The sequence below is a fragment of the Leptodactylus fuscus genome, chromosome 10, assembly GCF_031893055.1.
Source record: "Leptodactylus fuscus isolate aLepFus1 chromosome 10, aLepFus1.hap2, whole genome shotgun sequence".
In the NCBI taxonomy this organism is placed as follows: domain Eukaryota; kingdom Metazoa; phylum Chordata; class Amphibia; order Anura; family Leptodactylidae; genus Leptodactylus; species Leptodactylus fuscus.
In genome coordinates, this window is record NC_134274.1 from 59,281,092 (window position 1) to 59,303,252 (window position 22,161).

Consider the following 22,161-nt stretch of genomic DNA (forward strand, 5'->3'; position numbering starts at 1 on the left):
CCGCTGTGCTGTGAGAGCCGGGGGGAACGCCCCCTCCCTCCCTGATAATGCTCGTCTATGGACGAGTACTGCGAGCAGAGGGAGGGGGCGTTCCCCCCGGCTCTCACAGCACAGCGCTGTGAAGAAGGACTTTGCCGGCGGCCGCTTAACCCCCCCGCTTCTATTCATTTCAATGGCACACTTCCATTGAAATGAATGGAAGCGCTCGGCACGCGAGGAGTTAAAGGGATTCTTCCATTAAAAGAAGTTCTTTCCACTGACCACGTCGGAATAGCCTTAAAAAAGGCTATTCGTCTCCTACCTGTTGCCATAGCCAGCGCCGCCTTCTTCCTCAGCTGCGTCCGCCCCGTCTATGTCCCCGTCGGGCCTCATGGATGACGCATGCGCAGTCGGCTCTAACAGGCTCTCGCAGACTGCGCATGCGTCATCCATGAGGCCCGACGGGAACATAGACGGGGCGGACACAGCTGAGGAAGAAGGCGGCGCTGGCTATGGGAACAGGTAGGAGACGAATAGCCTTTTTTAAGGCTATTCCGACGTGGTCAGAGGAAAGAACTTCTTTTAATGGTAGAATCCCGTTAAGCGGCGGCCGCCGGCAAAGTCTGCCTGCCGCTTCCATACATTGCAATGGGAGCGCGCTATTCAAATAGTAATCGCGCATCTCCAACTTCAATTGTAAGAAGTTACAATTGAAGTTAGAGATGAACGAATACTATTTGAATAGCACGCTCCCATTGCAATGTATGGAAGCGGCAGGCAGACTTTGCCGCCGGCCGCCGCTTAACTCCTCGTGTGCCGCCGCTTCAATCCATATGATTGATGATGATGATGGGGGGGGGGGGGTTGGTTTTCCCAATATAAGACATACCCCAAAAGTAAGACATAGTGGGACTTTTGGGGGTAAAAAGAATGTAAGACACTGTCTTACTTTCAGGGAAACACGGTTGGAAACCTTCTTAACTCTACATTAATATGGACAGAAACATAACTTTAAACCGAAAGAAACATTAGCATGCGCTCATCACAATTCCTGAAAATCTCTTTTCGGATCCTTTTACTGTTTTTCCCTCTGTTGAACAACTTCCCGAATCCCAGGAGCTACCAGATGACTTTGTGTGTCCTGATGCCCAAATACTGGAGCATCCGCCATTTCCTGCCAAATTTGTGGACCCGCAACCAGCGTTTCTGGGCCTCAGTGATGATGACGAGACACAGTTGCCACATCAGGGCAAGCTGTGGTTATGTGTGGTTTGCAGTAAGAGGAGAGTGAGCAATTGGAAGAGGAGTTTGTGGACGACGAGGCCACCAACCCTACATGGACAGGGGTGATGTCTAGTGGGGAAAGCAGTGTAGATGTGGAGGCAAATGCAGCAGCAAAAAAAGGTGGCTAGAGGCAGAGGCATGTCCAGAGGCACAGGACAGCTGCTTCACAGAAGCCAGGCCTGAGGCAGCAAGGCCCAAGATGTTCCCTCTTCTAGTCACCCGAGAGAAACTCCCCCATCGAGGCCATATTCCTTGATGGTGTGGAGATTTTTCAATGTATACGCGGAGGACAAATTTGGTGCAGTTTGCACACTTTGCAAGTCTAAACTGAGTAGGGGCTCTGAAAAGAGCAACCTTACCACCTCTGGCATGCACCGTCATTTGGAAGGCAAGCCCTGGGCTCAGTGGGAGAGAGCAAATGCAGGACAATCGTCGGCCGGCGTTGCCAATACTGACTCTTCCACAGTTTCCAGTGCTGGAGATGCAGTCCAGACCACCAACCTGGACACCTCAATATCTGCCTCTGACACTTCGTGGCGTTCGCCCTCATCTGCTGCATCTCCTGCCCCTGCTCCTCTTGCCTGCACCATCATACGCCTCTTCCCAGCAACTCCCCATCTCCCAGGCCTTTCATCACCGGCAGAAATACAGCACAACCCCCCCCCCCCCACCCTTCAACGGTCTCATATCAAAACTGCTGGCCCTGGAGATGTTGGTGTTCCGGCTAGTGGAGACTCATGCCTTCCGTGACCTGATGGCAGCTGCGGCACCTCACTATGATGCCCCTAGCCGTCACTATCTCTGTTGGTGTGCCGTCCCCGCCTTGCGCCAGCACGTGTCCCCTAATATTAGTCGGGTTCTGAGTTCCACGCTTTGCTGTAAGGTCCACTTGACCACCAACGCATGGACAAGCGCCTGCGGTCAGGGACACTGCTTCTCTGTAATGACAGGCTGGGTGAATGTAGTTGAGCATGGGCCCGGGGTGCAAACTGGGGTGGCCTATCTCCTCTCCCAGCCCAAAATTTCTGGCAGGGCCTCTCTGAAAGCCTACTCCTCTGCTGCGACCTCGACCACACCTGAGACCTGCAAGTGCTTCAGCACTGCGGTGTGGAGACGTCAGCAGGTCGTGCTGAAGCTCATCAGCTTGGCCGACAGAAAACACACTTTCCCCGAGGTTAGGGATGCCATCCTCGATGCAACGGCAATGTGGTTTTTCCCACTGCAGCTGGGCCCAGGCATGTTGGCGTATGTGATAATGGCCGAAACCTGGTAGCAGATCTGGAGTTTGCCAGACTCAAACACAGTCCACACATGGCCCATGTTTTCAACTTGTTGGTGCAAAGGTTCTTTGAAACCTACACTACTGTACCTGATATACTGGTGAAAGTGCGGCCATTCTCGTAAGTGAAAAGTAGTCTCTGCTAGGCTGAAAACATTCAGAGCACACTCCTGTCATCTTCGCACCGTTGGCTGATGGAGGAAGACGAGGGGGATGAAGTGGCCTTTCATGTCACTGTCCCACACGAGGTTTGAGGGGAAGTTCAGTGCATCCCATTGCTTCAGCACGGATGGTGTGAAGGGGAGTAGAAAATGGAGGAAATGGAGAGTGGCCCTTACAATGCCTACGTTGTCGTAGTTCCTGTCCCACCTCCCTGCACAGTTATTGGTGCAAAAAAAGTGCCAGGGAAGATGGGAGGTGATACGAATTTTTACTGCGTTTGCCACGTGGTATTCGATTGGAATCGAATACCTCGAACAGCCTGATATTCGATCGAATGCCATTCGCTCATCTCTAGTCAGGACGTGTCCACAACGGGGGACTAACACTCCATGTTCTCAGGATCAGTAAGTGACTCCACTAACCAGCAATTTATCCTTTATCCCGCGGATAGAGAATAAATATGGTTTGTGACATAAACCCTTTAACAGCATCAACAGTGAACAATAATGCCCCCTAGAGGTGGAAAAAAAAAAATATTTAACTCTCTAGGTATCTGAAGCTGTGTAGCAGATCGAAAGAATCCGAATTCCTAAAACATTAACCAACTGGTCCTTTTCTCTGCCAAATGAAAGTCATGGAAAAACTAATTCACCTGATGGAAGTCTTAACCTAAAAAACTATTTTACTTTATTAACACTTTTGTAAGTTGCTAATAAGAAAAACAGACTGTAATTAGCAATGTAGACATTATGTTTTCAATGGTCTACCCCGCTGTTGTGAGAAAACGGGTAGTAAGTAATTGGTAGAAACATTTCAGTATTCATTGTTTAATAATGTGGATCATCCTCCATGTCCGCTCCCTGGATGAACTAATTCTCGGAAAAGCATAGTCATGCTGCTCTGAGCCCACAACTACATCATGTTAATGCTGAGCCGAGATCATTAAAAGAAAAAAGAGAGATTTACTGTGAACATGGAACTGATTGTATTTGCAAACGCCATTCCCTGCTCAATAAATAGGAATCTGGAGAGCACTGCTGTAATCGGAGATAAGAAATGTTTGGTTCAGCACGCTATTCAGCAAACTGGCTCACAATGAACTACCTGTAATGGAATGAAAGAGTTATAGAGCAGTGTTAATGGGATTCCTGAATTCTATTGGACTTGTAACACCAGGCCTAAAGGGGAGCGCAGTAATCGTACATGAGGAGGACAACTGTGGTCATAAATAGTACACAAGACACAAGCTTGTCTGTTCCCAGGCCATATTGTATTGTTCTTTTTTATCTTAGAGTTGCCGTGTTAAATTGTCACACTGAATGACTACTAACAAATGAGGGGAAAATCAGACGGGTTTGTATAACATTAGATCAAAGGGAGTCAGTCGCCAGACCCTGGCATATCAACCCACCTCACAGATAAATAGGTTAGGGTCTCCTGCATCAAACAGTGTCTTACCCATGTGAATCGCTACCTCCACTGCCTATAAATTGCCCTTTTCTCAATATGCAAAATGAGCTCTTTAGGGAATTGAGCAATGTCAGCACTTTTTTTGAGCTAAAGTGCATATTTGCAAAACCAACAATAACTCAGCGCCAAAGATAACGATTCACCAGTGGAAAGACCTTTGATTCAGGTAACCATAACCTATCTATCTGCAGGGCTTGGTTGATATTCTGGGTTCAGATAACAGACTCTCTTTAAAGGGGATAGGCCATCAATCTCAGTTTCGTAGGGAGTTAACACCTGGCACCCCCAGCAATCAGTCATTGAAGACACCGCAGGGGGACGTGGCTTCGTCGTCTATGGAGTAAGACGCGTCTCACTCGAGCTCCTGTAGATCCACCTCTAGATCACCTCCTGTACTTATTGAACCTCCCTCCTAGACACCTAGGTAGCAATACTTACAGACTCTTTCTCCATCTCTGCACGACTGCGAAAACCCTTATTGCGAAACATTGGAGGAGTGTCAGCCCCCCCTCAGGTGTCGAATTTTTGGCCCGTATCAAGGATGTGCGGAGCCTTGAATTTCTCACTGCTAGTTTCAATAACACACTGGACGCTTTCCACTCCGTTTGGTCTCCCTGGGACGCTCACTGTGCGCTACGTGGCCTTTAATCTTGGTCCTCCCCCCCTCCCTCCTTGTCTCTGTTTCTCTGTTGTTCCCCCTCGTGTTGTTTTAAGTTTTTTGCTCGTTCTGGCATTGGGATTTGGCAGTGTCGCCTTCCCCTCCTACTATTGTTTTTTTTTTTGCCTTCCTCTCTGTTTGTATTGTTAAATATTTTTGAAAATTTCAATAAAAACTACAGTTGAAAAAAAAAAAGACGACATCACAGCCCTTTTGTGAGAGCTGTGGCTTCATTATCATGTACTAGACACATCACCACCCAATGTATAGTGCTTATATCAGTTCTTGCAACCTGATACAAATCTAACCCATCCAAGGGAACGTGTCAGAGCTATGTGTAGTACAAGGTGCGGCCAACTACAGAATGGACGGCACTGCACCCAATAATAAAGAAGCAAGAGCATAGACAACAGGGACGTGAACCCTTCAAAATGCTGCCCAGTGGGATTGCCAAGTCAAACCCCCACCCACCTTTTTGATATTAATGGCCTCACCTAGGGACTGCTCATCAATACTGAAAACCCCTTTAGCTCATCACAGGGTAGTGGCAAGTAGCGTTCACAGATTGATTTTATAGATTTTGTTGCATATGAAGTGGCTTAGACTGAAAAAAACGTTAAGTCATGTAATAAGACATATTGGTGGTTTCAGATGTTAAAACAACCTAACAGGTTCCCTTTAAATCTATCCTGGCTTATAATTTGGAATATCTCATGAGAGTTCTTTTTCAAATTCATAACTATTTTACATCTTTTTGGGGTTTTTCAAGCTCTCAATACAATGAGGGCAATTTTGTTTTTTAGGACTGGCATTTCCTACACCCGGCTTAATGAATTCCTCTGGTGGTGTGAAATGTGCCCTCTTAATTCTGCTGCTCCTCAGAAGCTCCTGTGTGGCAGGAATTAAATCTTACAAATATTTTAAATCAATTATTTTTTTTTACGGGTGGAGGTGGTCCATATGAAAAAAATAAAATAAAAATGCAGTTGTTATTAGCTTTTGTGTTCTGTTTTCATGAATTTCACTCTGCACAACACCTTGTGGCAGTTGTATTAATATTCACCACTTTTACTAATAAAAAGTCATTCTGTGAAAATGTATAATTTGCCTGGGCACCTCGCATTGTGACAGCCAGAGCTTCTTTTTTTAAATACTTTTTTTCTGATGAATTCATGTGAAGGCACTTTTTTTGGAATACAAGTTGTAGTTTTTATTGGAATTATTTTCTAATATCTACACCCTTTTAATGACTTTTTATCCCTGTTTTGGGGAGAGATGAAGTGTCAAAAACACTTTAATTTGCACATTGAGGTTTTTTTTTCCCTTTTTAATGGTGTTCATTGTGCGGTATAAATATTAATATATTTGGATATTTCCAACTTATACACATTCTACAATACCCAATGTGTTTGTCGTTTTATTTTTGTTTTGATTATTTTTATTAATTTTATTTAATTTATTTTTTTTACTTTTTTCAAATTTTTTTTTAATATATTTTTTACCTTTTACATTTTTTTTTGAACTGTGCCACCAGGGGACTTCAACTTAGGATCATTTAATCTGAACAATTTATTGCAAAACCTCTGCATTGCAGTAAACTGTATGTTACACATCTAAATGGTAATAGGAGGTCACGGAATGGAATGGAGGGGAGATTGTAGTTTAAGTATCAGTGCATAAAAAAGTTAAGCTATTGCTGCTGAAACGCAGAGAGGCAAAAAATGAAAACCTTAAGCTGGTCATTAAGGCCTGACTCCCCTACGTAGACATATATAAAAAAAAATATGCTAGCTGCCTGAAGTGACTACAAGATAAAAAGGTGAAGACTGATCCTTTCCCGATTTCTGCCATACTATTACAGAAGATGTCAGGTATTTAAAAACGGGGTCCGCCATGGCCATTGGGTCTCTGCTGTATTATGCGGCGGAAACCCAGTGGCAATGTCTGAGATCAGTGCCCACACTTATCGCGGGCATTAACCCTCCCATAGGCTCAAAGATGACCAAGGTATCATTTTCCTGGCAGCACATGCGTACTGACATTTTGGGGTAGATTGCCAGCCCCCAGAAAAAGATCCTTCGGAGGTGAACCATTAACATGATACCCGGGAGCCTATTGAAGGCTTCTAAGCTTATTTCCTATTGACCTCAACTACAGACTGCCCTAGTCAGCCTGTTATAGAAGTACAGGAATTTTTCTATTCATTGCAAAGCTCAATCTACAAACTTCTAAAAATATTTTTCCCAAAAAACTTTTGATAAAAACCAATCAAAGCATTAGGCATTGACCAAAATGTTATAAGATAAGATAAGATAATCCTTTAAAGGGGCTCTATCAGCAAAATCATGCTGATAGAGCCCCACATATGTGTGCATAGCCTTTAAAAAGGCTATTCAGGCACCGTAAATGTTAAATTAAACTACCCCCCACGTTTTAAAATAATAACTTAAAAAAGAATGTGATCTACTTACGGAACGTGCACCCTGGGCGGGCATTCAGGGTGCGCCGTCTTCTTCTTCCCCGCCTCTTCTTCCTCTGACGTCTTCGGGTCCCGTTCTCCTCCGGCGCTTGCTCGCGGACACTGATATAAAAAAATAGCCCGGGCGCATGCGCAGTAGCACGCGGCTTCTACTACGGCTACTGCGCATGCGCCCGGGCTATTTTTTTTTATCAGTGTCCGCGAGCAAGCGCCGGAGGAGGACGGGACCCGAAGACGTCAGAGGAAGAAGAGGCGGGGAAGAAGATGAAGACACACCCTGAATGCCCGCCCAGCGTGCACGTTCCGTAAGTAGATCACATTCTTTTTTAAGTTATTATTTTAAAACGGGGGGGTAGTTTAATTTAACATTTACGGTGCCTGAATAGCCTTTTTAAAGGCTATGCACGCATATGTGGGGCTCTATCAGCATGATTTTGCTGATAGAGCCCCTTTAATAGTCCCACAGTGGGGAAATTTCATAAAATAAAAACCATAAGTGAGCCAGCAATAAAGATGCCTTATGCATCCTCATACAAGGAAGTATAAAAATGGATGTCAGAATATGGACTGGAATGTCCAAATTTTGAAAAAGTTTTTTTGCAAAGATTTGATTTTTTTTTAAAAGAGATTAAAATGTTAATAAAAAATATGTAAGTTTGGTATATTTGTAATGGTACTGACCCACACAATACAGGTGACATGTCATTTTGACTGCACAGTGACTTCTGTAAAAACAAAGCCCATAACCAAGCCGTGCAAATGCACCACATTCTTAATTTTTTTCCAGTTAGGGGGAGTTCACACTACCGTCGGTGTCCGACAGCTAGTGTCCACTGCTAATGTCCCTGAAAAATCTTGTGCTGACATTAGCAGCGGACACTAGCTGTGTCCGTGACATTTTGCATTGATTTAAATGGACATCGGGTGCGTTCTTTTACTGTCCGCGGGTGTCCTTAACTGTCCATTCCCAAAGATGTCCGACTTTTCAAGCGGACAGCTAAACCCGACATGTAGGTTTTTGCTGTCCACTTGAAAAGTCGGACATCTTTGGGAACGGACAGTTAAGGACACCCGCGGACAGTAAAAGAACGCACCCGATGTCCATTTAAATCAATGCAAAATGTCACGGATACAGCTAGTGTCCGCTGCTAATGTCCGCACAAGATTTTTCACGGACATTAGCAGCGGACACTAGCTGTCGGACACCGACGGTAATGTGAACGCTCCCTTACTCAGTACATTGGATACTTATACTATTATGATGTATAGTTTGTCCTGCAAAAATTAAGCCCTCATACAGTTATGTGAAAAGAAAAATAAACCTACAGCATTTGGAAGGCATCAGCCATTTTCCTGTGGCCTCTTACATGATTGTCCATTCGCTCACAGGAAAATAGCCAATATATATGTGTAGTCAGCGCTTTTGAATCAAGACGTGACGAAGAGGCAGTCTCGAGAAGAAGATGGAAAGCGTCGCTGGAGAGTCTTCAGGCAGCACAGGGGACGATCCCTGTGCTGTTTGAGCACAGGGGGACCGCCCCCTGTGTTGTCTGGAGACTCATTTGCATACGTCAAAACTGGGAATATCAACAGAACGGTGGCGCAGAGAAGAATTCTAAAGGCAGGGGAAGAATAGCCTTCCTTAAGGCTATTCTGATGTGGTGGTAAGTCAAAAAGGGATTCTAATGATAGAATCCCTTTAATTTAAACTTCTCAGAATGGGTTATAATAAATATAAAGATATCGATGTGACTAGTCCCCTGACTAGTCCCTTTCCCTGGCCTCTACTTTTTGGTCCATCATGACATACTGGTAACGACTATCACTCTTAATGGCCATAGCGTTGACCCAACTCACCATCTCCTATGTGTCTAGAGAGAGGAGGATGTAGAAATCAGAAGGCGGGTTACAAGGCAATTATTGTCTCGTTTCTTTTTTTTTTTTTTTTTTTTTAAACCAGTATTAAGCAGATTGTAAAAACAAAACAAAAAAAAAAAGGAGTCCTGTCATGGAGCGAAATAATGCCATTATTTAGTATTTAAATTAATAGCATAATAATGTTAGTACGCACCTCTCCATCTTTGAAGCGTTTCTTCAGCTGCTTTAACATATGAGTGAGTTTCTTGGACTGCACACCACTATACGCCAGCAGCATGCTGCCAAACTGACGCTCTGTGATGCGGCCATTCACTGGATCCTGGCGTTCAAACTAAAAGAGAATGACAATTACTTTACTGTTGGCATGCCAGCAACACAATTATAAAATTTATTACTGTACATGAGGCATTGAAACACTACTGACACTCGGCAAAGAAGCATCATTCATTCACTGTAGTAAGATGGAATATGTAAAAAGAAAAAAGTAAATACTGCTTAGGCTAGGTTCACATATGCGCTTGGGTTTCCGTTTGGGGGTCGCTTGGAGGCCCCCGAACAGAAACCGAATCCACATAAAAAGGCGGTCACCTTATGAAACCTGCAGACCCCATAGACTATTATGGGGTCTGTGTGATTTCAGCCATTTTTCATGTGGAGAGGGGAACAGAATCTCCGTACGGTGTATAAACGTAGATGTGAACCAAGCTTTATTTGTATACCACATAGATTTGCTAATAGCTGGTACATGGCATGATTGGACATAAACAAAAAAAAAATACTTGCATAGATTAAAACAAGGTGATAAATATGAACAGTGTCTTAAATTGAAATTTCATTAACTGTCAGTAGTGACAGTACAGGGTAGCAGTTTTATCCCTTTCCAGTAAATTTGATAAAGCTGCAATACCATGGACTGCCACTACTGAAAGGAAGGCATTTTACATTGAAGGGGCTGCAGAGCGCACCAAAGAACCGTGGTCACTTACAACAGCTGATCAGCAGGGGTTGTGAGAGTCGGACCCCCTACCAATCTAATTTTGATTGCCTATCCCAAAAAAATAGCTTGGTTAACCCCTTGAAAGCAATTTAAAATGTAACTTTGTTTAATGTTGTGAGAATAAATCAGGGATATGTCTAGTCTGTGTAGTCTAAGTTCATACCACTTTGCAGCTGACTTACATTGAGACAGAATTTTACAACACAATTTTGGTGCATTTAAAGGGGTTGTGCCATCTCAAGGATCCTATCTATACTACAAGCTTATGTGGATTTAAGACTTTTCCTAAATACATTGCTTAAGCAAAACTGCTTTATTTGGCTACTATCTGAGATTATTCACTTAATTGTTTACACTGTGTTTCCATAACCACGGACCTGGGGGTCATATCTCCCCGCCCAGGATAAGTGACGTAGTTCCCTGCTCTCAGGAGGGAGGGGGAGCTGAGTGCTCGGAGCAGCTTGTATTTCTGAGCTGTTTATCTCCGGCTCTTCCAGTTATCAGTTGGCTAAGTGAATTTTGCTGAAGGGCTAAGACAGGGAGTCCATTAAACATAGACCTAAAAGTGATTATATTGCAAGCTGACTTGTGGTCTTGTAGCATGTAAGTTTGGGATTCTCATCACCTAACAAATCCAGCTCTGCTACATCAGCTTCTTCCAGTGATACTGTGCTAATTTATTTACAACCATCCCTCATTATTAACTGCAAACATGTACTGCTATGAAGGGAGATGGCAGAGCTGGCTTTGTTTGTAAGATAGCAAGTGAAACCCTGTCCACCAATTTACCGAGAAAACCAGGAAGTGAGCAGATCACACAGCCTGCAAGGTGGTGAGCAGGCAAGTTGGGAATACCCCTTTAAGCCACTTACCCTATTTCTGAGAGTACATACTCAAACGTCTAGAAAGTCAGAATATTTTAGCCCAGTCTAATGCATCAAAAATCCTCCACAATTTTGCCAGTGTCTAGCCGTAACCACAATAGCAATGTAGGATATTCCATTCAACACTGAAGAAAACAGCCTACTTGGAAAAGTCAACAAAATCAATTGTATCTAACCTCTCAGCACACGCATGTGTGAAGCTGTAGACACATGAGATAAGGATAGTCGACAACGCTAAAAAAGAATTCACGTAAAGTGCATAATTTAGTCTTTAATAGCGTAGCACAAAGCGTAGCAATGCATCAAAGTCACATTAGCACTTCACTTCTCCATACACAGCGCACCACTAGAATTCCTATTCAGTCTAAAACCCATCTCAAAGCAGATTTGCTCTTGCATGTTATATCCTATGTATGAACAATGAATTATACATTACGGTACATTGCATGTACTCCACGTAATAATACGGAACACTTGTATTTAAAGAAGAGACATTAGCAAAGTAAAAAATATCATTCAAATGCTGCAGAAAATACCGTGGTGACGGTCTCTGCAACATTTTTCATAGAAAGTCTCCAGGATTTTACTTTGTGGACATTCTGTTCCTAATATGGCTATATGGAAAATGCCAGCATTCCCCTAGGTATAATTGATAGACAGCGATTTTCAAGAATGCAAGCATATTTTGATATCACAGCTTTTCTGCAATCCCATCCACTTTGCAAGTAATGTAAAATGCAGCATTTTCACAGCAAGGGTCCACAGCCTTAACCAGGTTTATCTCACTTAATATGTATAAACCAATAACCTTTGTAGACCAAAATTGACAAACTACCTAAAATCTATTTTGGAATACAAACTGCCGTACTCAAAAAACTCATAAGAAAATCCTAAGACTCCTGCAGGTCATATTACTTTATGGAGGCTATTTATAGAAGCAGAAGATGAATAAACTATTGGTGACTTTGAATAAATGTTAGTGAAGACATCAATGGTGAAGAAAACAAGAAAATCACTAACCACTGGTCATTTTATTAGATCAGGGCCACTGGGACAAAAAAAGACTTAAAAGCATTGTATTACCAATTTTGTTTTATTATTAAAACAGAACTGAAAAACCTCATTCTTTCTAATCAGTTTTGATTTTCTGATTGTATTTTATTCTATTTTCTGTATATGATTATGTAGCTGCCATCTTGCTTAAGCTTTTCCTGTGCTCTGTTAAAAGAATCCTTCCTACTAATATTATAAATGTAAAACTTTGTATGTTTGTTAATCAAATCACGCAAAAATGGCTGAACGGATTTAGATGAAATCTGGCACATAGATAGTTTGTAACCTTAATTAACACATAGGCTACTTTTTATCCAGGTAAATAACAAGGCTTCACGACTGTTATCAATTTATACATCCTACTAATACTTAAACTGTTCTTGCCGGCAGAACAATTGTTCAGCTAATTGCACTTTGCTGATAAAACCTGGTCTGTTATCTCTCTATGTAAACACACTGATAACACTGAGTTCATTCTGTACAAGCATTTGCATACTAATCTGATCTGCATAAGTATTCTGTGTCCCGTTCAGCCAGAGGGAGGAAGGAGGAGAGAAATACACGAAGTGAGAAGCAGACACTTCAGGCAGAGTGCTGAGACACTGAGATGGGAAAACTCCTTTAATCCAAATTGGCAGTCTCCCAATTTTAAACATGCTGGGAAAACCAAAATCTAATTTGTTGCAAAATTCTCAAAAAATGAGAGCTATCATACATTCAAAAGATGTTGAGCCTACTTCTATCTAATCCATATAGCCACCTTTCAAGGAAAAAGAAGAGGGGGGATACCATAATACATACAATCATGCGAAAGTCATTTATAGGCCTGAAGACTAGAGATGAGCAAGTAGTACTCGATCGAGTAGGTATTGGATCGAATACTACGGAATTCGAAATACTCGTACTCGATCGAGTACCACTCGCTATTCCAATGTAAAAGTTCAATGCAGAATCAGCATTGATTGGCCAAATCGGGCCTGGGCAGAGCCGACTGCGCTTGTCCGCTTGTAGTGCGGGCATGCGCAGTCGGCTCTGCCTAGGCCCGATGCCTGGCAGAGTGAATTTAGAGCCTGAAGATGCCGCGGGGAAGCTGCAAGGAGAAGACTGCTCGGAGGATCCAACCCAACCCTAACTCGTGGACTTGGTAAGTATAATTTGATCGAACGTTGCCTACCCCTGAAACGAGCATTTTTCCCCCATAGACTATAATAGGGTTCGATATTCAATTCGAATAGTCGAATATAGAGGGGCTACTCGAAATGAATATCGAACCTCGAACATTTTACTGTTCACTCATCTCTACTGAAGACTCAATCAGAACAGAACAAGAGAGATTCTGGAGAGATACAATTCATATGGTCACCCAAGAGTGAAAACCATCCTAACAGCACACAACAGAAAATAACCTTAATATTTATTATTTAAATCCCTTGCTAAATCTTTGAGGTTTGCTTTTTTTTTTTATATAAATATATTTATTCACCGGTAATTTAAAATAAAAAAAAAAGAACAAAAAAAAAAAGATTTGAATGACTTGGATGGGAAACCGCTGGGCCTCTTGACTACTAAGATTAATTAGCCCCGGCATATATACATATGGCACTACAGAGAGATCTTACCTGCCAAAAAAATGTTGCTGTAACTAAACGTGCAAACCACTTTCTGTTAACCTCTTTTCAACATGCAATTCACAGTTTGTCCATTTGCTGCCTGATAAGGCAGTCAGCCAGACTTTGATAAAGTAATCCCTGTACACAGACACTCGCATCTATTTCTTAGACACCTATTCTACTAGAATAAAGATACCAGACTCCAGGGAATTTACTCATATATGAAATGAAGTTTATTCATTATAAGAATCCCTAACCTTACCAATAACGCACTGCTGTCTACTGAGCTCCTCTGGGTAGAGACAGGAATACAATCAGCAGTTCAATCACGACTGGGAGAGAAGAACGTATTAAGCTGCAATGGTTTCCCAGTGAATTAAGAGAACGGCTTCTAAATCCAATGAAACTCTCCTGAAATCCAGGTACCAGAAATACTCTAAAATTAAAAAGCTCAAGATGCTCAAGATGCTCAAACTATTGTGAATCAGCAAGTATCCAAGTTTAAGCCACCATTCAAAACCTAACCCCGAATATACAAGAGCACCAGGTGATCATGGCTGTAACTCCTCCTAGGATACTGCAGTGGTCGTGTATATCGCCTCTTCAGCCAGTCATAGATAGGGCACAGTAAATACAACCAATGCTTTTGAATGATGAATTGGTAGCGCCATCTACACTGCATTAGAGAGAATATCCTATAGAACTTATGAAATTATAGTGCTTGCCAGCCATACATTGTAAACCTGCCTCCATGACTCTTATTACCAACTTGCAAACCTAGATGGTGCTAGATTGTGAAACTGAAAGGTAGACTAAACTTTGCAAAAATGGTATCCAAGGAATTTAGGAGATATTCACATAACCGTTGTGAATATCCATTACTAGAGATGAGCGAACAGTGTTCTATCGAACACATGTTCGATCGGATATCAGGGTGTTCGCCATGTTCGAATCGAATCGAACACCACGTGGTAAAGTGCGCCAAAATTCGATTCCCCTCCCACCTTCCCTGGCGCCTTTTTTGCACCAATAACAGCGCAGGGGAGGTGGGACAGGAACTACGACACTGGGGGCATTGAAAAAAATTGGAAAAAGTCATTGGCTGCCGAAATCAGGTGACCTCCATTTTAGACGAATAGTGGATTTCAAATCCGGGTCATATGAGAATGTGAACTTTGTGACTATGAGACAGGGATAGCTGTACAGGCAGGGATAGCTAGGGATAACCTTTATTTAGGGGGGAATGTTATTAAAAATAACTTTTTGGGGCTCTATCGGGTGTGTAATTGTGATTTTTGTGAGATAAACTTTTTCCCATAGGGATGCATTGGCCAGCGCTGATTGGCCGAATTCCGTACTCTGGCCAATCAGCGCTGGCCAATGCATTCTATTAGCTTGATGAAGCAGAGTGTGCACAAGGGTTCAAGCGCACCCTCGGCTCTGATGTAGCAGAGCCGAGGCTGCACAAGGGTTCAAGCGCACCCTCGGCTCTGATGTAGGAGAGCCGAGGGTGCACTTGAACCCTTGTGCACCCTCAGCTCTGCTACATCAGAGCCGAGGGTGCGCTTGAACCCTTGTGCACACTCTGCTTCATCAAGCTAATAGAATGCATTGGCCAGCGCTGATTGGCCAATGTATTCTATTAGCCTAATGAAGTAGAGCTGAATGTGTGTGCTAAGCACACTCATTCAGCACTGCTTCATCACGCCAATACAATGCATTAGCCAGTGCTGATTGGCCAGAGTACGGAACTCGACCAATCAGCGCTGGCTCTGCTGGAGGAGGCGGAGTCTAAGATCGCTCCACACCAGTCTCCATTCAGGTCCGACCTTAGACTCCGCCTCCTCCGGCAGAGCCAGCGCTGATTGGCCGAAGGCTGGCCAATGCATTCCTATGCGAATGCAGACTTAGCAGTGCTGAGTCAGTTTTGCTCAACTACACATCTGATGCACACTCGGCACTGCTACATCAGATGTAGCAATCTGATGTAGCAGAGCCGAGGGTGCACTAGAACCCCTGTGCAAACTCAGTTCACACTAATAGAATGCATTGGCCAGCGCTGATTGGCCAATGCATTCTATTAGCCCGATGAAGTAGAGCTGAATGTGTGTGCTAAGCACACACATTCAGCACTGCTTCATCAAGCCAATACAATGCATTAGCCAGTGCTGATTGGCCAGAGTACGGAATTCGGCCAATCAGCGCTGGCTCTGCTGGAGGAGGCGGAGTCTAAGGTCGGACCTGAATGGAGACTGGTGTGGAGCGATCTTAGACTCCGCCTCCTCCAGCAGAGCCAGCGCTGATTGGTCGAGTTCCGTACTCTGGCCAATCAGCGCTGGCCAATGCATTCTATTAGCCCGATGAAGTAGAGCTGAATGTGTGTGCTTAGCACACACATTCAGCTCTACTTCATCAGGCTAATAGAATACATTGGCCAATCAGCGCTGGCCAATGCATTCTATTAGCTTGATGAAGCAGAGTGTGCACAAGGGTTCAAGCGCACCCTCGGCTCTGATGTAGCAGAGCCGAGGCTGCACAAGGGTTCAAGTGCACCCTCGGCTCTCCTACATCAGAGCCGAGGGTGCGCTTGAACCCTTGTGCAGCCTCGGCTCTGCTACATCAGAGCCGAGGGTGCGCTTGAACCCTTGTGCACACTCTGCTTCATCAAGCTAATAGAATGCATTGGCCAGCACTGATTGGCCAGAGTACGGAATTCGGCCAATCAGCGCTGGCCAATGCATTCTATTAGCCCGATGAAGTAGAGCTGAATGTGTGTGCTAAGCACACACATTCAGCACTGCTTCATCACGCCAATACAATGCATTAGCCAGTGCTGATTGGCCAGAGTACGGAATTCGGCCAATCAGCGCTGGCTCTGCTGGAGGAGGCGGAGTCTAAGATCGCTCCACACCAGTCTCCATTCAGGTCCGACCTTAGACTCCGCCTCCTCCAGCAGAGCCAGCGCTGATTGGCCGAATTCCGTACTCTGGCCAATCAGCACTGGCTAATGCATTGTATTGGCTTGATGAAGCAGTGCTGAATGTGTGTGCTTAGCACACACATTCAGCTCTACTTCATCGGGCTAATAGAATGCATTGGCCAATCAGCGCTGGCCAATGCATTCTATTAGTGTGAACTGAGTTTGCACAGGGGTTCTAGTGCACCCTCGGCTCTGCTACATCAGATTGCTACATCTGATGTAGCAGTGCCGAGTGTGCATCAGATGTGTAGTTGAGCAAAACTGACTCAGCACTGCTAAGTCTGCATTCGCATAGGAATGCATTGGCCAGCCTTCGGCCAATCAGCGCTGGCTCTGCCGGAGGAGGCGGAGTCTAAGGTCGGACCTGAATGGAGACTGGTGTGGAGCGATCTTAGACTCCGCCTCCTCCAGCAGAGCCAGCGCTGATTGGCCGAATTCCGTACTCTGGCCAATCAGCACTGGCTAATGCATTGTATTGGCTTGATGAAGCAGTGCTGAATGTGTGTGCTTAGCACACACATTCAGCTCTACTTCATCGGGCTAATAGAATGCATTGGCCAGCGCTGATTGGCCGAATTCCGTACTCTGGCCAATCAGCACTGGCTAATGCATTGTATTGGCTTGATGAAGCAGTGCTGAATGTGTGTGCTTAGCACACACATTCAGCTCTACTTCATCGGGCTAATAGAATGCATTGGCCAATCAGCGCTGGCCAATGCATTCTATTAGCGTGAACTGAGTTTGCACAGGGGTTCTAGTGCACCCTCGGCTCTGCTACATCAGATTGCTACATCTGATGTAGCAGTGCCGAGTGTGCATCAGATGTGTAGTTGAGCAAAACTGACTCAGCACTGCTAAGTCTGCATTCGCATAGGAATGCATTGGCCAGCCTTCGGCCAATCAGCGCTGGCTCTGCCGGAGGAGGCGGAGTCTAAGGTCGGACCTGAATGGAGACTGGTGTGGAGCGATCTTAGACTCCGCCTCCTCCAGCAGAGCCAGCGCTGATTGGCCGAATTCCGTACTCTGGCCAATCAGCACTGGCTAATGCATTGTATTGGCTTGATGAAGCAGTGCTGAATGTGTGTGCTTAGCACACACATTCAGCTCTACTTCATCGGGCTAATAGAATGCATTGGCCAATCAGCGCTGGCCAATGCATTCTATTAGCGTGAACTGAGTTTGCACAGGGGTTCTAGTGCACCCTCGGCTCTGCTACATCAGATTGCTACATCTGATGTAGCAGTGCCGAGTGTGCATCAGATGTGTAGTTGAGCAAAACTGACTCAGCACTGCTAAGTCTGCATTCGCATAGGAATGCATTGGCCAGCCTTCGGCCAATCAGCGCTGGCTCTGCCGGAGGAGGCGGAGTCTAAGGTCGGACCTGAATGGAGACTGGTGTGGAGCGATCTTAGACTCCGCCTCCTCCAGCAGAGCCAGCGCTGATTGGCCGAATTCCGTACTCTGGCCAATCAGCACTGGCTAATGCATTGTATTGGCTTGATGAAGCAGTGCTGAATGTGTGTGCTTAGCACACACATTCAGCTCTACTTCATCGGGCTAATAGAATGCATTGGCCAATCAGCGCTGGCCAATGCATTCTATTAGCGTGAACTGAGTTTGCACAGGGGTTCTAGTGCACCCTCGGCTCTGCTACATCAGATTGCTACATCTGATGTAGCAGTGCCGAGTGTGCATCAGATGTGTAGTTGAGCAAAACTGACTCAGCACTGCTAAGTCTGCATTCACATAGGAATGCATTGGCCAGCCTTCGGCCAATCAGCGCTGGCTCTGCCGGAGGAGGCGGAGTCTAAGGTCGGACCTGAATGGAGACTGGTGTGGAGCTATCTTAGACTCCGCCTCCTCCAGCAGAGCCAGCGCTGATTGGTCGAGTTCCGTACTCTGGCCAATCAGCACTGGCCAATGCATTTCTATGGGGAAAAGTTAGCTTGCGAAAATCGCAAACTGACAGGGATTTCCATGAAATAAAGTGACTTTTATGCCCCCAGACATGCTTCCCCTGCTGTCCCAGTGTCATTCCAGGGTGTTGGTATCATTTCCTGGGGTGTCATAGTGGACTTGGTGACCCTCCAGACACGAATTTGGGTTTCCCCCTTAACGAGTTTATGTTCCCCATAGACTATAATGGGGTTCGAAACCCATTCGAACACTCGAACAGTGAGCGGCTGTTCGAATCGAATTTCGAACCTCGAACATTTTAGTGTTCGCTCATCTCTATCCATTACAGTAGGAGAACAACGGATTTTATCAGTGACCCCACAGTATAATGATCAGAGACCCAGGGAGGTGAGGAAACATAAATACTGTTACTTACCTCTCCTGCGCTCCGGCAGTCTTCGGCTCCTTTGATGACGTCCCAGACGTCACCTGGGCCAGGCCGGCATTAGTATGTGTCATGATGCTGGCTCATGTGATGCCTGGTCCAACTTTTAAGAGGGCCAAAAGTAGCGGGGAGTTCGGTTGAGCCGAGGAGAGGTAAGTAACAGCGTTTTCTATGTTTGTATCCTCCCCTGAGTCTCCCATCATTATACTCTGGGGTCTTTTTATAATAAATGTTCATGGTTGGTCCATTATGGGTCATAATACTGTGTGCAGGAGCCATTATGAAGCATAATAGTGTGTGTGTGTTTGTGTGTGTGCAGGGGCTACGGTGGGGCATATTACTGTGTGTGCAAGGGCCACTATGGGGCATATTATTGTGTGTGTGTGTAGAGGCCACAGTGGGGCATAATAGTGTATGTGTAGGGGCCACAGTGGGATATTATACTGTGTGGAGGGGCTACAGTGGGACATTATACTGTGTTGAGTGGCCACAGTGGGACATTATACTGTGTGGAGGGGCCACAGTGGGACATTATACTGTGTGGAGGGTTTCACTGTGATACATTACACTGTCTGGAGGCCGCTTGGGGACATTATAGTATGTATACATGGGGTGTTATACTGTTTGTGGGCCAGGAAAGGGGGTGCTATGCCATGGGAGTCAAAGGTTTGCTGGGAGGACCAGTCTTTGCTAGCTAGGTCATTGCCTTTGGCCTTAGTATAGTGAACAGATAAGTTTAGCTTATTTGCAAAGAGTTATGAAGATGTATTTTTCTATTTTATATTCCATTTTCTATTCTATGTTCTGATTTTAGACTTCTATTTCTCCTTACTACTACTATGTTGCTTTCAGAATTTGTTCCTTTATTACGTATCCCTACACCAGGACACCTAAAAAAAAGTCCAAAAAAATGTCCAAAAATAAGACAAGAATAAAAAAAAAAAAAATATTGGAATTTCACATAATCTATATATCTGACAATATCCATTGGTGTATTTGCAAATCTCCTAATGAAGAAAACCCCCCAAAAAACTTGGATTATAGATTTTTTTGTAAACATGAATTAACCATACTTGGCAAAAATAGGGTAGTAACATACAGAAGAAAGAACATTGCTAAGCTCACCTCTGAAAACCACCATGTCCCCTTTCTTGTGACATGGGCACAACATGAGAAGACCACATATTTTTTAAGATGTGACCAGCATATAAAGTGCTTAAATTACATATACAATGACAATGAGCCCCACAGTGCAATCCAGAAGCAGATGAGGACACGTCTGTTGCACTACCCATTTTTTTTTTTTACTGTAGTTGCTGCATACCTGGGCCTTTCAAACTTTAGGTTAGGAAGTAATAGTAGGCAGTGACCATAGGTGAAAATGAAAGCTATGGCAGATGCAGCCCTTTTTGGGTGTACAGAGCTGGTCATTTGGATATGAATTGAAAGTTGAGTTTTCATTGCAGCAATATTTCACGATCGTATTAGCTGTATGTGAAACAGCATAAGTTTACAGATTGGCATAAAAAGTATATAAATGTCTAATAACTATTAGTATCCACAGGCAACAGGAACTAGGAATACCGTTAACTTAAAGGGGTTTTCCTATCTCCCTGTCTCAGCAGCTTTGCCTGCTGTCCCTTCTTCACATTTCCTGTATTACTGCAAGCTGGGGGAGGCGACTTTGACTGTTTGATGAACAGTCCATAATTTTAATTGGCTTATTGAAATTATTTACTGTCAGGGTCTGGGGTTGCTAGGTGGGGTGGCATAGACACACAAGTCCAGTTTCTTTAGTCCAAAACAAAGGTAGAGTTTATTTTCACTCAAAAAGGTAGTGCAGCAACAAAAGGAAACAATACAAAAATAAATACCTGCCTGGCTAGGCTCTAACTAAACATAGAATAGGTTACCTAGAATAACAGAAATTCAAAAGCCAGTAGAATCATTCAGGGCACAGCTCCAAAAATATGACCTCTCTGTTTGCTCTCCAGCCAAGCTCTGCCAAAGAGTTGCTGCTGGAGCTGACTTCTTAAGCCTCCGTGACGAGGAGACTCTCTGCAGCTGAGTTGCTGCCAGAACATCCCCAAAGTGTGGACTGCAGGGGGGTGGAATGACAGGTCCCACTACTAACCTACCTGCCATTCCTAAAAGTCCAGCCCAGTACTGAGCATTTACCAAAATGCTCAGCAGACGAAAGTTGTCTGCTAAGAACAAACATTCCCGGAGTTTTCTCATCTCACCCACCTGAGTAGTCTGGGTGAGATGTACACCCCCTCCATTACCTGACCAGCCATCGGCTTACTTTACACATATATATATATATATATATATATATATATATATATATATATATATATATATAACCACAATCACATTGACATGGTTTGTCCAATGTGTTTTTTCCACTACACCAAAAACAGCTATTAGATAACAGATGGAATATAAAATGTATATATAGTCCTCATTTTTCTTTTTGCATTTTATTTTATGGTGCTAGTCTGAAAAATCTGAAAATCATTAAGGCTTCTCTCAAGGCGTGCAAAGGCACTATTTAGTACAATACTTTGCTGCTGGTTGTACACCTGTCAGACCACAACTCTTACTCGAGAGTCTAAGCTCTTGGGAGAGTGCTCAGGAGAATACTTTGCACAAGCTTTATAACATGAACAAGTCATTTTCATGTACATAACCAGTAAATAGAAACCATAAATATGCTTTTATCCCCCACCCGTCAGTAGGCATTTAATCCGTTAAGGCTAAATTGTAAGCCACGGATCAATGAGTTTATGAGGTCTCTAAATCCTCAATGGGTTTTATATTAATGCTGAGTGTCATGGGGCTGTATCCACATAATGGTCATTGGCAATGTGCAGTGTAGTAAGCTATGACAAAGTACAGTTTCATGTGATAAATATGGGAGGAGCTGGTGAATTAAAATGAGTGCTTAGCAAAGACTACAACTCATACATTGTGCTTATTGCTTGCTTTATTGAAGATGTCTGTTGGGGAACCTTTTGACAGAAGAATCACAGCGGTGACCTGCCAGTGACTGATTGAGTTACATTTTTATGTGTCAAGAAAAACCAAAGTATGGAAACCTAAGG

General features: G+C 44.0%; 1 protein-coding gene across 2 annotated transcripts in view; it reads right to left on the minus strand.

The window, feature by feature from the left end:
* Positions 1-22,161, minus strand: part of MICU1 (mitochondrial calcium uptake 1) — a 200,186-nt gene that overhangs the window by 47,754 nt on the left and 130,271 nt on the right. For both annotated transcript variants that reach the window (XM_075258233.1, XM_075258232.1), the window contains one exon: positions 9,383-9,520. In XM_075258233.1, the coding sequence (XP_075114334.1) occupies positions 9,383-9,520 (138 nt within the window). The remainder of the gene's footprint in view (positions 1-9,382; positions 9,521-22,161) is intronic.